At 42.8% G+C, this 12,640-nt stretch overlaps 1 protein-coding gene across 3 annotated transcripts in view; it reads right to left on the bottom strand.

Annotated features, from left to right (window-relative positions):
- Nucleotides 1-12,640, bottom strand: part of atrn (attractin) — a 141,115-nt gene that overhangs the window by 12,795 nt on the left and 115,680 nt on the right. For 2 of the 3 annotated variants that reach the window (XM_047611277.1, XM_047611278.1), the window contains exon 27: nt 8,141-8,248. In XM_047611277.1, the coding sequence (XP_047467233.1) occupies nt 8,141-8,248 (108 nt within the window). Of the gene's footprint in view, nt 1-8,140; nt 8,249-10,646; nt 11,014-12,640 lie in introns of those variants that run through there. The other variant, XM_047611280.1, reaches the window with a different exon arrangement.

The raw sequence follows: 12,640 nt of genomic DNA, 5'->3' as shown, positions 1-12,640 counted from the left end.
AGCTCCTCCATGTTAGTGGGCATAAAGACATAAAACAGATGTATTTCAAGGATGATTTTTGTTGGGTTCAGTTTCTGTTGTTTTAGGTATTTAAAATAATGCTGATGCACATTAAGCCCTGTTCGCAGTTTTACCTGGGGACCTCCGGTAATTTCTAATAATCACGGAGGTCGTCTGTGATCTTAAACGCAGGCGAATCATCCTTGTCTGTAATTTGTAAGAAAAAAATTACACTGCAAATTACCATAATTCTTGTAACACAGAGGTCCTCTGATAATAATAATAATAATAATAAAGTGCGAATCGTCATCTCTGTGATTCAGGGGTAAATTTTTCTGCGACTATTATTTGATTTGTGTTTTTCTGCCTCTTGTCTCTTAAGAATCATGAAGGATGTGCTCTAATTCAAAAAAGTTTGGATGCAAAGTCGAGATGTCGCTGAACTCTTTGCCCGTTTAGATGGATAAAACCATTAAATTAATCATTAGTGTGTTCATCGGCATAGGTGAGTCCGATTTAAATCCCGCCAGGTTGTTGGTAATTTCTTCTCTGGGATAAATTGTATCAAAAATATATTTTTATCATCCATTATAATTTAATAAAAACGGTCTCTGACATGCAGTGGAGTGAGATGGAAAGTAGTAGAGCCAGAACAATGGAACGTGAATTTAAGTAAAACACAAGGTTTGTTTATCCCATGTGAATGCGCCACATGAAACACAGACGTAAGGGGGTAATATCTGAATCACAGGAGGTAAAACTAATCCTGTTTGTATATGCTTTAGTGTCCATTTTCTTTGGATAAATTTCGTTTTAGTTAATTATTGGTTGCTAGAGAAGCAGAATGTCACATCATGATGATTGACAGTTGCGTGACAGCTACATGAAGCAGTGTAACACACAACAAAGATTATACAGTGGGACAAAGAGTGCATAATAATGAATTGAGTGTCCTCACAGTTTTGCGTGATGAATGAGTGATGACTTTGTAACAAGGTAAGACAACAAAGCACTCACTGTGAGGATCATTACTTCCCATTATCAAAATCACAGTGCCAGAAAGTCATTAAAGTCAGCTGATGTGGATAGCTGAGAAATGGGAATAAAAATTCTGACGAGTGCTCCAACATAACATCGGGTGGTGCAATATCACACTCGGCTAATTCTGCTCCTCGATCCCTTGGTACACGGAAAGAAGAAACAATTATTTTGGCCTTGCCGCCAGCAGTCCAACCGGGGCTGTTTTTTTTTTTTTCCCCTTCACTCCGCACGTTTGTTTTCGCCTCGGGCTGAATGTAATTCTCATTGAGTGTGTGTTTACAATTGGAAAAAAGCCAGTGATAACCTGCACACATCTGTACTCTTTTGAAAAAAAAAAGAGCAAAAAACAACAACAACAACAAATAAGAAAAAGAGGAGAAACAACGGCAGCTTTTAATTTCACAGCTTAGGGCTGTCGTAGGACTCGTCTGCCAAGTTCAATTTCCAGTGCTGCAGCTGCTCTTAAGTTCTCGTGTTTAATTCTCTTCTAATACCAGCATCTCATTCGATCTGCAGAGGGAAGAGGCACGCCAAGTAAGTTTGCCTGCTGGAAGAGAGCTGGGATGTGACAATGGGTTCGTTTTGATTTTAAGAGGCCTCGTTTTGAGCGTTCGTCTGTATTTGATCAAGTAATGACAGATGATTGATTCAAGGAAGTGGATAACTGAAAGATAACTTGATCTGCTCATCATTAAACTAAACTGCTGTCATATTTATGAAGAGTAGGACACAAAAGGTTTATTACAATGGCAGCTGGTCTCACTCTAAGGTCTTAGACTGTGGGGTCCCGCAAGGAAGCTGCCTGGGACCACTCTTTTACACCATATTTACAAACGACAAGTGTAAAGCTGTTGTGTAAAGCAACTGTATGCCGATGACTCCACATTTTATTATGCTGCAAAAACTGTCAATGAACTTGACAATGTTTTATGAGCTGGGTTATATATGGTCTTTCATTGAATGAAACAGAATAAATCGGTACTGAACATCTCAAAAACTAAATCAATTATCTTGGGACCGAGTCAGAAACTGTCATTTACACCAAAAATGTGTTTGAACTTGTTTGGGGACCTGGTAGAACAATAAAGTAAAATTACTGGGCACAAGAATTGATATCCAGCTGTCATGAGCAAATGAATGCAATAACTTTTTATGAAAATGTCTGGATGTTTTAGTATAATAAAGTTTTACTGGTTTAGATTATCATTGTTAAATGAACTGTAATTGTCATATGCATTTCATGCATTGTTGTTTTGTGTCTTTTTGTGTGGACTTCAGGAAGATTAGCTCGTCACTTTGTTGGCAGCTAATCTGGATCCTTTTAAACAATAAACAATTTCATCGAATGTAGAAACCTCAATTTCAACTTGGGGGATGTAAGCTAGGTGCTTCCCTTTACATTTTTAACACACACGCACACACAAACAAACAAAACATACGTTTATCTCCTTCAACACGCATGTCTACTTTATTTTGGGGAAAGGCGAAAACAAAACACAACACCTTGAAAAATTCAATTATCCATCCGTTTAAACTCTTTGTGCGTGCGTCCCTTTTTGCCTAAGATGTTCCCTGCAGGAAGAGTCTTTTCCTGTGGTCTTCTTCAGAAGCTGCATGTTAATAACATTCCCCATGCAGATGCCTTTGTTTTATAGCGTTGAAGCCCACTCCCCCCCCCCCAACCCCTCGCTCAACCTTCGCCAACAGCATCACTCTGGAGAGTTATCTAGAGCGGCCAGGCAGAGCGGCAAAAGGTTTTGTTAAATTACCTCCAGTAATTAGCCCAGCACGTAAGGGTTGCTGCTGAGCCCACACACACACATACAAGCTGATGTGGGCAGCTGCTCTGCTTTCATCCGTTGCATTCATCTCTAGTTTAGCAGCAAACGGGTATCAACCCCCCCCACCACCACTACCCCCACCGCCACCACCAGCAACACGAACAAGTCAACTTCCCCGTTGCTACGACTCACCAGACGCAGCCACCGCCACTGAGCTAGCTCTGATGAGTTTGGAAAAGCTTTGTCTGCCTGATATGTAAATGAAACGCCATGGAAACACAACGATCAGGCATAACATTATGACCGTCTGGCTAATAGACTAATATTGTGTTGGTTTCCCTGGTGCCTCCAAAACAGTTGTGACTCATCAGATAATGGACATGGGCCTTTTGAGGGTGTTGTGGTGTCTGGTAACAGGATGTTGATCAGTTTCTGGTCTGGTCTGGTCTAGGTGGGGGCTACATGTCCAAGTAACATCCACATGAATGAATGCCAGGTCCAAAAGTTTCCCAGCAGAACATTGAATTGTCACAATATGGTTTAAATGTTATTTACTTTTCCTGTCAGTGGTCGTAATCTTGTGGCTGATCAGTGCATATAGCGTTTTACTCAACTGGGACTTATTTTTTTTTGTATCTTAGATAAAATGTGATCACACTGGTGCACGCCCCCCCTTTCTGCAGCTTGTTCAGGCCCGACGCTACTCGACATGCAAACCGATGGAGCAGATTCTTCAAACGGAAGCATGCATACTTAAACAAGGACACTCGAACGTCTACATGCAAAGAGGCTTAACATCTGCGAACAAATGCAAAAAATAAACCGCCTCATCTCTCGGCTTCATTCCGTTTGTTGAGTCACCAGTGGCTACCTGCAGCATCTCTCACACATCACACGATAACAACAAAACGTTCCACTTCCACTTCACTCTAACGCCTCTTTAGCGTTTTCTCCTCTCAATGCAACCGAGGCAGAAACACACTCTGCACTTCCTGAAAGATGCTCACAGACAACTTAGCTCTAAATGCAAATAAGGACATTAAAAGGCAGAACTGTGTCACTTGTTGCAGAAAAGGCTCAAAATTGCCTCCTTTCATCAAAATATCATAGAGAAAATATCTGAAAAACAACCTGCAGTAAAAACAAAAAACAGAGGCTTTTATTGTAGATTCAGACGTTACGTATTCATCTGAGATGGTCCCAGCTGAGCGTTTCCTCCGGTGTTCTGACTCGCGACCTTTTTTCACTTTTTATTTCCTGTGGCTCCAGCAATCAGGGAATTCAAGGTTATGAAACTTGTAAAGCCGGCATAAAAATCAGCCTGTAATTTAACAGACTAGACTTTTAAGTGGTGGTGATAACAGCGCGTCCCAATCACGTTTCGAGAAGGAACAGTTTCTTCCCCGCTGCCGCGCCACCCGCGCTTTTTTCTCGCCTCGTATGCCCCCGATTTTGTCTGGTCCCGCGGTATCTATGAATAAAAGGAGGGTGGAAGGCGTCACAGAGGTAATCATCTGCCTGTGATGCCGGGGCCACGGGCTCCATTTGGCGGAGGCCGAGTGAATACATCTCATCTGGGGAGCAAGTTTGGACTTCCCTTCGAGACTATAAACAACTTTAATGATCTCCAGCTCACTGTGCGGCGCCGGGGCCTCCTGTACCAGCGATTGCGTGTCTTAATACACTACTGTAGCATCCTGATAAAACAGCAGGGAAACAAGGGGGGAGAGCCGGCTCCGAGTCGCTCAATCTGAGCAGGGACGAGATAGGATGGGGCGCACTCACCGTCTGAGCAGGTGAAGGCACAGAAGGCTGAGGAGGAAGATCTAAATTGGATCTCTGCTCCTGGGCTGCTCCTGCCCTGATGGTGGAGGAGGAGGAGGATGAGGAGGAGAATAGAAGAAAAGAGGAGCGGAGCCGGGAGAAGAAAAGGTAATGCAGAGATGGATGGATGGAGGAGGAGGGGGCGGCGGCCTGATTCCACAGCAAGCTGCATCTTTTCTTTCTACAGCACAGCGCAGCGTGAGCATGCACGCTAACACCCACACTAAAACACACAGGAACACGGAGAGAGGGTGAGAGTCTGCAGATAAGGCCGACAGAAAACCCCCAGACGGCCGATAGCATCAGTGGAGGGCTGGTAAATTAGAGGGCAACACTACGGTAAAGTGAGCATGTCAGACCGGAGACGAGGAGAGGAGAAGAAAAGACAGAAATAAAAAGTACAGCGCGAGTCAAAACGGACAAAAATTTGATTAAAAGAAGAGGAAGCAGAATTGTGTTGGGAAAATAGAGAGAAAACAGAAGCAGGAGGAAGAAAAGACGAAAACAATGATTGTAAAATAGAAGGAAACGAGAACGCAGAAGGGACCAGAACGGAGTAACGAGGGAAATGACAAACATGAGCGAAGGAAGAAAAGAAAAGGAAAAGCAAAGGAAAGACAAAAGGGATGATTACAAAAAAACAAACAAACACAAGAGAAGAGACATGAGATATGAAAATAGGGGCAAGAGACAAAACGAGGGTAATGAATATTTAGTGAGAGAAGAAGAAGAGGAGGAAGGAGGAGGAGGAAGGAGATGCAGAGAAGTGAAGAAGCTTCTCGTTCAGGTGGGATCTGATTAGCTGCTCGTCCTCCTGGGGGGCCCCCCAGCCGCCGCTCAGCGTAACCTTAACCTGCTCGTGAGCCGAACCCCCTGGAGATGCATGGGCCCTGTCAGAGCCCAGGAGCCCAGGAGCCCCCCCCCCCCTGTAATTCTGCACCACATCTGCATTCCCAGGTCATTCATCAGCGAGTGTGCAGTCACAGGTTCATACTCCGGCCCGCGGCTCCGTGACCGTCCACGACTCGGCACAAACGCTTCCAGCCTCCGTGTCCACATTTAAATCTGCTCCACTCAGCTTCCACGTCCAGCTCTTCTCCGTAATGAAGTCTTCTCAACTGCCATCGCACCTCGGCTTGACCTTTACGATTAAATCTACCTTTATACTGCTTCAGTACCAGCCCCCCGTCCTCCCCTCACACTTTTATTTTGTGCTCTGATGATTCCGTTACATTTCCAATCTACTACGACACACTCTCACCATTTAAAATCTGCTCCTTATTTGTTTTGCAGCTAAATCATGTTGGTAAAAGAATGAGGTCAGTTTATTCTAAAGGCCAAACTATTTGTCAGATTATAAGTAACTGAGGGAGAAAACCAATTTATCCAGTAAATGCAATGAAATAAATCTAACATAAGCGTATGGAGCGGCGCAGTTAGTGTCAGTTAGACTTTTTTTTGGAGATATTCTGATAAAAGCTGAAGTAGATTTTGTTGCGCCGCAGCATGAAAAGACTTAAAAATTGTTAGTGCTTAAAGTTTGGACTCATAACAGTTTTGCTTTACATCAGTTCTCCTCTGATCACATTAACTCCAGCGATGCAAAGTTTATTTTTCCAATATTTTATCTTGGCTGAGATAATAAACGCATCCATGTAAGATTAAGAGACGGTTCCTGAATGTTGTATTCATTCAGTCGCTCCTCAGAAACGGTTATCGAATAAAAAATGTCCACTTCCTAGAATAACTCGGAAAGATTATGGTGATGCACAACTTTCTTTTTTATGCAGCAACAGGAGTTTCTGCAGGACTAGATGTCGCTATTTCCACTATTCGCAGCCATGTGTGAAGCGTGGAGAGTGGGATGAAGTTTAGAACCTCCAAGTCTGAAGCCACGATCCGGAAAAGTCGGAGAAGGGTGGAGTGGCCAATCTGGGTCGGGGAGGTAAGGATCTTACCTCTAAGAGTTCAAGAATCTCCACATCTTGTTCACGAGTGAGGATGGATCAATAGACGGATCAGAACGCTGTCTGCAGTGACGAGAAAGCTAATGTGGAAGAAGTGTTTTCACTAGGATGCAATCAAATCCATGAATTAAACCAAGTAGATGTGGCTGATATATTGCTGAGGACCAGAGGGAGCGTAATGTTGACTTTTGAGTAGTTTGCATGAGCGTATGTTGTGTGTTGGCTAAAAATATGGACTGTTAGATGGATCCTCCCATGACCCTGAAGCTATGAACAGGTTTATTTCATTTTACCACGAAGACATTGGGACTCGCTTTGGGAGGCAGCCTCAAGCACTTTATTCATTTTTCAAAAGTTTTTTCGTCCGTTGCTCTCCATCAGTAAAAGTTGGCCAAAGCTCCAAACGTAACGGAGGGAGTTGGGGCCTATTTCAGACCTTGCATTAATATCCAATCTAGGCAAAATGATCGCTTTTTATGTGCATGCATCACACTGGAAGTTTCCATACGCACCATAATCTCTGGTACTAAAGATAAATAAAGACATTGGAGATGGAGGAAACACTTAACTACACACCACCGCCTCCTAATGTGCTCAGGGATCTGATCTCTCAAGTCCCTGAGATCTGGTCCAGATTGCCTCTATTCTACATTTGGAGGAACATTTCGAGAAACACATTTTTTCTTTTTTTATAACAGACTCCCTTTGAAACCATATATCACATCGTCCTATATGATTGACTTTGCTCCGACAAGCTGTCAGACTGATAGAACGCACACACTTCAGTCTCTTGTGTTCAAAAACACAGATGGCTCCATGCACCAGAAACAGGCTGTTTTCTAAGATGAATCCTGACTTTATTATTGTTTTATTATCATTACTCTCACACCAGCAAACATTTCCTGCGCGTAGGCGTCGAATTTGTTTATTTCATTTTTTTTTTTCCAAAACAAAAGGAACGAAGCGCTTATCTTATTTCTAAGTATAGTCCTAATCTACATCACCTTATTCTCATCTGCATGTATTTAACTCCGGGGTTAACTGAATTCATTCCCATTAGAATTCACAAGCTGTCCACAATAACTGGATATAACTGGCATAATGTGCGGTGTTACTCATCGGCGAACCGCTTTTCATCATCCTCCACATCCTTCACGCCGTCCCGGCAAATGTTCGCCGCGTTGACCCTCATTATGTGTACTAGACCTGCACTACATTTAAAACTCTTCTCCTCGAGTGAGCTCAATTTGGCCTCTCGGGTTGCTGGAAACTAATGACGGCAACTTAAAGACTCGAAAACGATGCAAAAGCAGACGCCACGAGAACTCTGCATCACTTCAGCGTTTGACCGTAATCAAGCTGCTGTCTGGCGGACTTCAGCCGCGAGCTCCCACTTGAGGGAAGATGAACTGCACTGGCATTGATAGATGGAGCTTCTCCGGCTGGCGGCCCCGTCGGTCGACCCACACGAAAACCAGACCTCTGAGGTTGCAGCTCGGGTGGCTTCAAGGAAGAGGTTGCACTCACCTTGACGTTTCCTCCTATCAGGTCAGGCGGCTCTTCGTCTGTCTCCAAGGCCACGTTGATGGTGGCAAAAGGCCGGCTGGCCATCTGCTGCATCTCCCTCAGCAGTTGCTGGGGAAAGAGGAAGAAGAAAAAGAGCGCGGAGGTCAGTGACAGGTAAACACAGACGACCTACTGTCCTGTGAACTGTCCATCGCGATGCCAGAACGTTTCGTCTTTAGTTAGTTTAGCTCTCAGGCAAAGAATACGTGGAATTTAGTTACATCTACACCCGTCACGACTAAAAATAAATGTCCAAAAAAGATGTTTGATACCGAACTTAAACAAGATCTCAGAAGCACCTGGAGGGCATCCTCCACATCCAGATACCACATTTAAGAGTTGAGCTATGGCCAACACTTTGTACTGTGACCCCAAAAATCGAATGGGTTCCTCAAAAGTTTTGTCTTGTTGGCAGCAGCAACAGCTGCAACAACAGCCCCGTAGCAATGATCTCAACACAGACACAAACACTTCACAACAACAGCTCAAAACACGAACAGGCCTGGCCTCCAAATTCTCTGTGGGATGGTCCACAGACGTCCCCTCCCCTCAACCCATAGGACCCAAAGACCAACCACTAAAAGGGACACACCCTTAGAAGACCTACGTCCATTCTACTGTTGAGTCACAGCTGTTTTGGAGGCACAAGGGAGACGTATGTAACATGAGGCAAGTGGTCATGTTACCTTTAATGTTACGCCTGATCTGATCGTAATCTGTGGGGAATACAGTTAAAAAGGTATTTCATAACGCTGCACAAGTGCAAAATACTCTCAAACTGCATTTGAGTAATTGTACTTCCCATCACTGCAAAGCCAAGGCACCGTCTCATTTTGCTCTGATTTATAACATGGACCTTGGCCAAAGGAAGAGGAGGAGGCTGAAAAATGAGAATGGACAAGGAAATAATGTGAATTATAATCAGCAGAAGAAGAAGAGAGGAAGGGGTGTAATGAGCGACAGAGGATAGAAGACAACGGGTTTGAGGAAGCGTCCGGAGCCAAAGTGCTGGAGAAACAAACCTCGGAACAAAAACACCTGCCAGTTGTTGTACGAGCAGAAAAAATAGTGACGGAAATGAAAAGAAAAAAACGAGGGGAGGGGGGGAGTCAAAGAAAAAAAAAGAAAAAACTAATTGAACATTTGTTTGAAATATGTCTCCGAGCTCTTCAGCCCATAAAGGAAGTCAAACAGCGACGACGTGGCTCGATGTGTGCGCACGGTTGTGAGTGTGGACGGACAATCAAAAGAGGTTTGACACAATCCGGTGGCCTCTGTCTCATTACAGCGAGCTGCCAGAGGAAAGGTGGAAGTAAAGGGTAAAGTGGCCCAATTCAGCTTGAAGGCGCACGCGGCAGAAAATCACACATTGTGTTTGTGAGGACGGTCCCTTGTTGAACTCCTCGGCGGCTTCCAATTAATCTGCCCAGTGTTTTCATCCCATACCAGGCTGTTGATTGCTGTTATTGACACAGCACTGGCACTTTCTCCCTATACGTGACGCCTTATAAAGATATCCTGAACGGCGGTTTATAGAGACAGCTCGACAGAAAGCCTCTTTTTTTTTCTCTGTACAGTAAATCCCGACGATCAAAAACGGCGTCTCGGTTCTCTTGGTGGATGAAGCCAACTCATTAAGTTCCTGCATGGGTCTCTGGACATGAGCCTGTATCCAAATCTCTCTACGCTTGTCTGTGTTGTAACAGCTGGGCCGGGAGGAGCTGAACTCTCATTTTTTTCTTGAGTCACCACTTTTAAAAGGAACTTTTTTTTTTTTAACATTTTGGAGAATGTGTTTATTTGCTGAGTTAAGTTACAGTGCCTAGAATTTAAACTTACAACGTACATCTGGACGTCAGAGTTTCTATTACTTCCAACAGTGCAGGGCAGTAGAACTGAGCCGCTCCGTAATAAATGTCGAGCGACGGAAATCACAGCAAAAGCAGAAAAGAGAGAAGACATAGAGGTCTGTGGAGGTCACGGTGCAGCTAGAAAAACTTTAAAGGAAGTTGACTTGTAGAGTTTTTTTGTCGATGTTTCTCTGAAAATAGTTTCTTCAGTTCTTAAAGACGGGTTTAATTTAAATTAAGATGTATCCGCTGAAAGAAAAGCCTTGGATGAACTTAAACAACATGAAAATGAAAATGTTAGCAACAGTTAGCTGCACTAGTGTAAAAACAAGTTAGCAGTGCTAGCCTGCGTAGCTTGGTTGTTACAGGCCTGAAGCACACTACTGTTCAGCTGACTAGCAGCTAGTTACTGTGTTAAAAGCACATTGTGGTGACAACGCTTTGCAAAAAAGGTAACGTGTATTTACAGAAATTAGTTTGTTTGTTGGTTTTAATGCTAAAATGATTTATTAGCCATGCGGTGATGAAAATGACTCAATGAAAGTTCAAGCTAGAGTGAGCTGAAGCTAAGGCCTCAGTGACTTTCGATGTGTGGAAGAAGAAAATAATACAAGCTGTTAAAGGAGCAGTGATAATTTTATTTTGTTAAAGTACCAGAATACATTGGAATGATGCAGAGTGTTATATTTCTGTGGAATATTTGGATACGAGTAGTAACAGTTATAAGAGCTGTAGTGGTTCCATTTCATCCGTGTAGTAATACTTTTTTTTTTTTTTTTTTTTTTTTTTAATTCTTTTTTGTATTGGCTTTGTGAATATAAAGTCAGGCCTCTTTCCTCTTTCCACCTCCCACCTCCCGCCACAGCATCCCATGCCCAACAACACCACCACCACCACAGCCTCTTCTTTTAGATTCGTCTCTGATGTTTTCACGTCAGACTTATGATTCTACGAGATCTTCAGTCTTCAGTAAGTTTGCTGCTCCTGTGGAGAGATGAAAGAAAAGGTGACATAAGGTTACATAAGGTTTTAGTCATTATTTTGGTACAGACTTGAAACTGTTCAGATTTGCAAAAAGGTGAAAAAAAAAAAAAAAAAAAGAAAAGAAAAAGATTTAAAGAAGAGAGAACAGATGTTTATGTTTCTTCACCTTTCTTGTTTCGTCTCAGCTGCCCAGTACCCATTTCTCCCGGGCGATCTAGTCTTCTTCTGGTCCACACTGAGTGTTCGTTTCCTCACTTATTTGCAGTAAAGCGAGGTCATCTAATCTGATGATAACCTAATGTTTAGAATCGCAACACGTCGCAGAACGAAAACCGTAACTTCCGCGTAGCTTCCGCCTCCTTTGGTGGAATTGTGACGTTCACAATCAGAGGAGACGGGGAAGTTTCTAGCCGGTGCATAACTCGTCATTGTTACACTTTTATACTTTCCATAGAAAAATAAAACTGAGATGTTAAATGTCAGAAGAAGGAACTGCAGAGAAGATTTTCTTTTGAACCAACCTTCCACGTAAAGTTTAGCTGTTGATTCTAGCTTCATATTAACTAAACGAACATTTTCGATCAGGAGTCAGAACATTAGCGTGAATGAATGACTGGTCAGAAAAGAAAAAGCAAAATTTGAAACTTCATGTCTGACATTTGGGAGAAATTCTTCTCATTCTTCTGCAGAGAGAATTTGCGACTAAAACAATTAACATCAATCAAACCATTTCTTGCAAACTAGCAACGATCAAACTCCTACTGTTTAACTGGTGGGAGAGCAGCCGGTGAGTTCAAGGACTGGAAACGGTTTAGACGCTGCATAATTGTTACCTGAATGCTGCCGGCATGAATAACCTCATCATTCTCACATTCTTTGACTAAACATTCAGACTTTCACAAGAGCTTTCTGCAGCCACTTCTGCTCTTTGTGAACTGAACCGAATAATGTTATCTGCAACAAAGGGTTCATTAGAAAAAAAAAATAATAATTGCAAATTAATAAAAAATGAAAGTGCTTCATAAAGTCAGTGATGAAACGGAATATGAAAGTGACTTATTGTGGAGGAGGTGCAGGACTTTATGTGAAGCCCCGACATCAAACGCAAATCTTTGATGACGAGAAAAAACTACAAGTGGATGGTATAAATAGGACCGGTTTGAAGCGTAAAAGTGGAACGATAACACCCGCTAAAGTATGAATGAATCTCAGCAAAGAGTCGCTCGATTAACACAATTTTTTAAAAAAGAAGAAGGAAAAACAGGCTCTGTCGTGACCGCTCTTTGCAGCCATCACATGAGAGCAAATGACAACTAAAAAGAGAAACTCGTTCGTAACTGAGAGTTAAAGTATGTGGCCTTGATTGGGAGTTAGATGCGTCACTTATCCAGCTTTCACCGCTCTCCGATTCGCCTTTAAATGAAATATCAAACTCTTACACTTACTACAAGTCTTGTTAGGTACTAATAAAATCCTCCTTCGCAACCAAAATTCAAGACTCAATACTCCCTCTGGGTAACTGAAACTCTTAATAAACTTAAAGCAGTTCTGCATTCAGGCAGAATTAACTTCCTTTATCCTGGTGCAAAGAGCCGAACCGGGGCTGCACACATCACAGCCTGGATGT

The sequence above is a fragment of the Mugil cephalus genome, chromosome 17 (genome assembly GCF_022458985.1).
Source record: "Mugil cephalus isolate CIBA_MC_2020 chromosome 17, CIBA_Mcephalus_1.1, whole genome shotgun sequence".
Classification (NCBI taxonomy): Eukaryota; Metazoa; Chordata; class Actinopteri; order Mugiliformes; family Mugilidae; genus Mugil; species Mugil cephalus.
The sequence above is the reverse complement of the archived record's forward strand: the minus strand, read 5'-3'. Positions and strand labels throughout refer to the sequence as shown.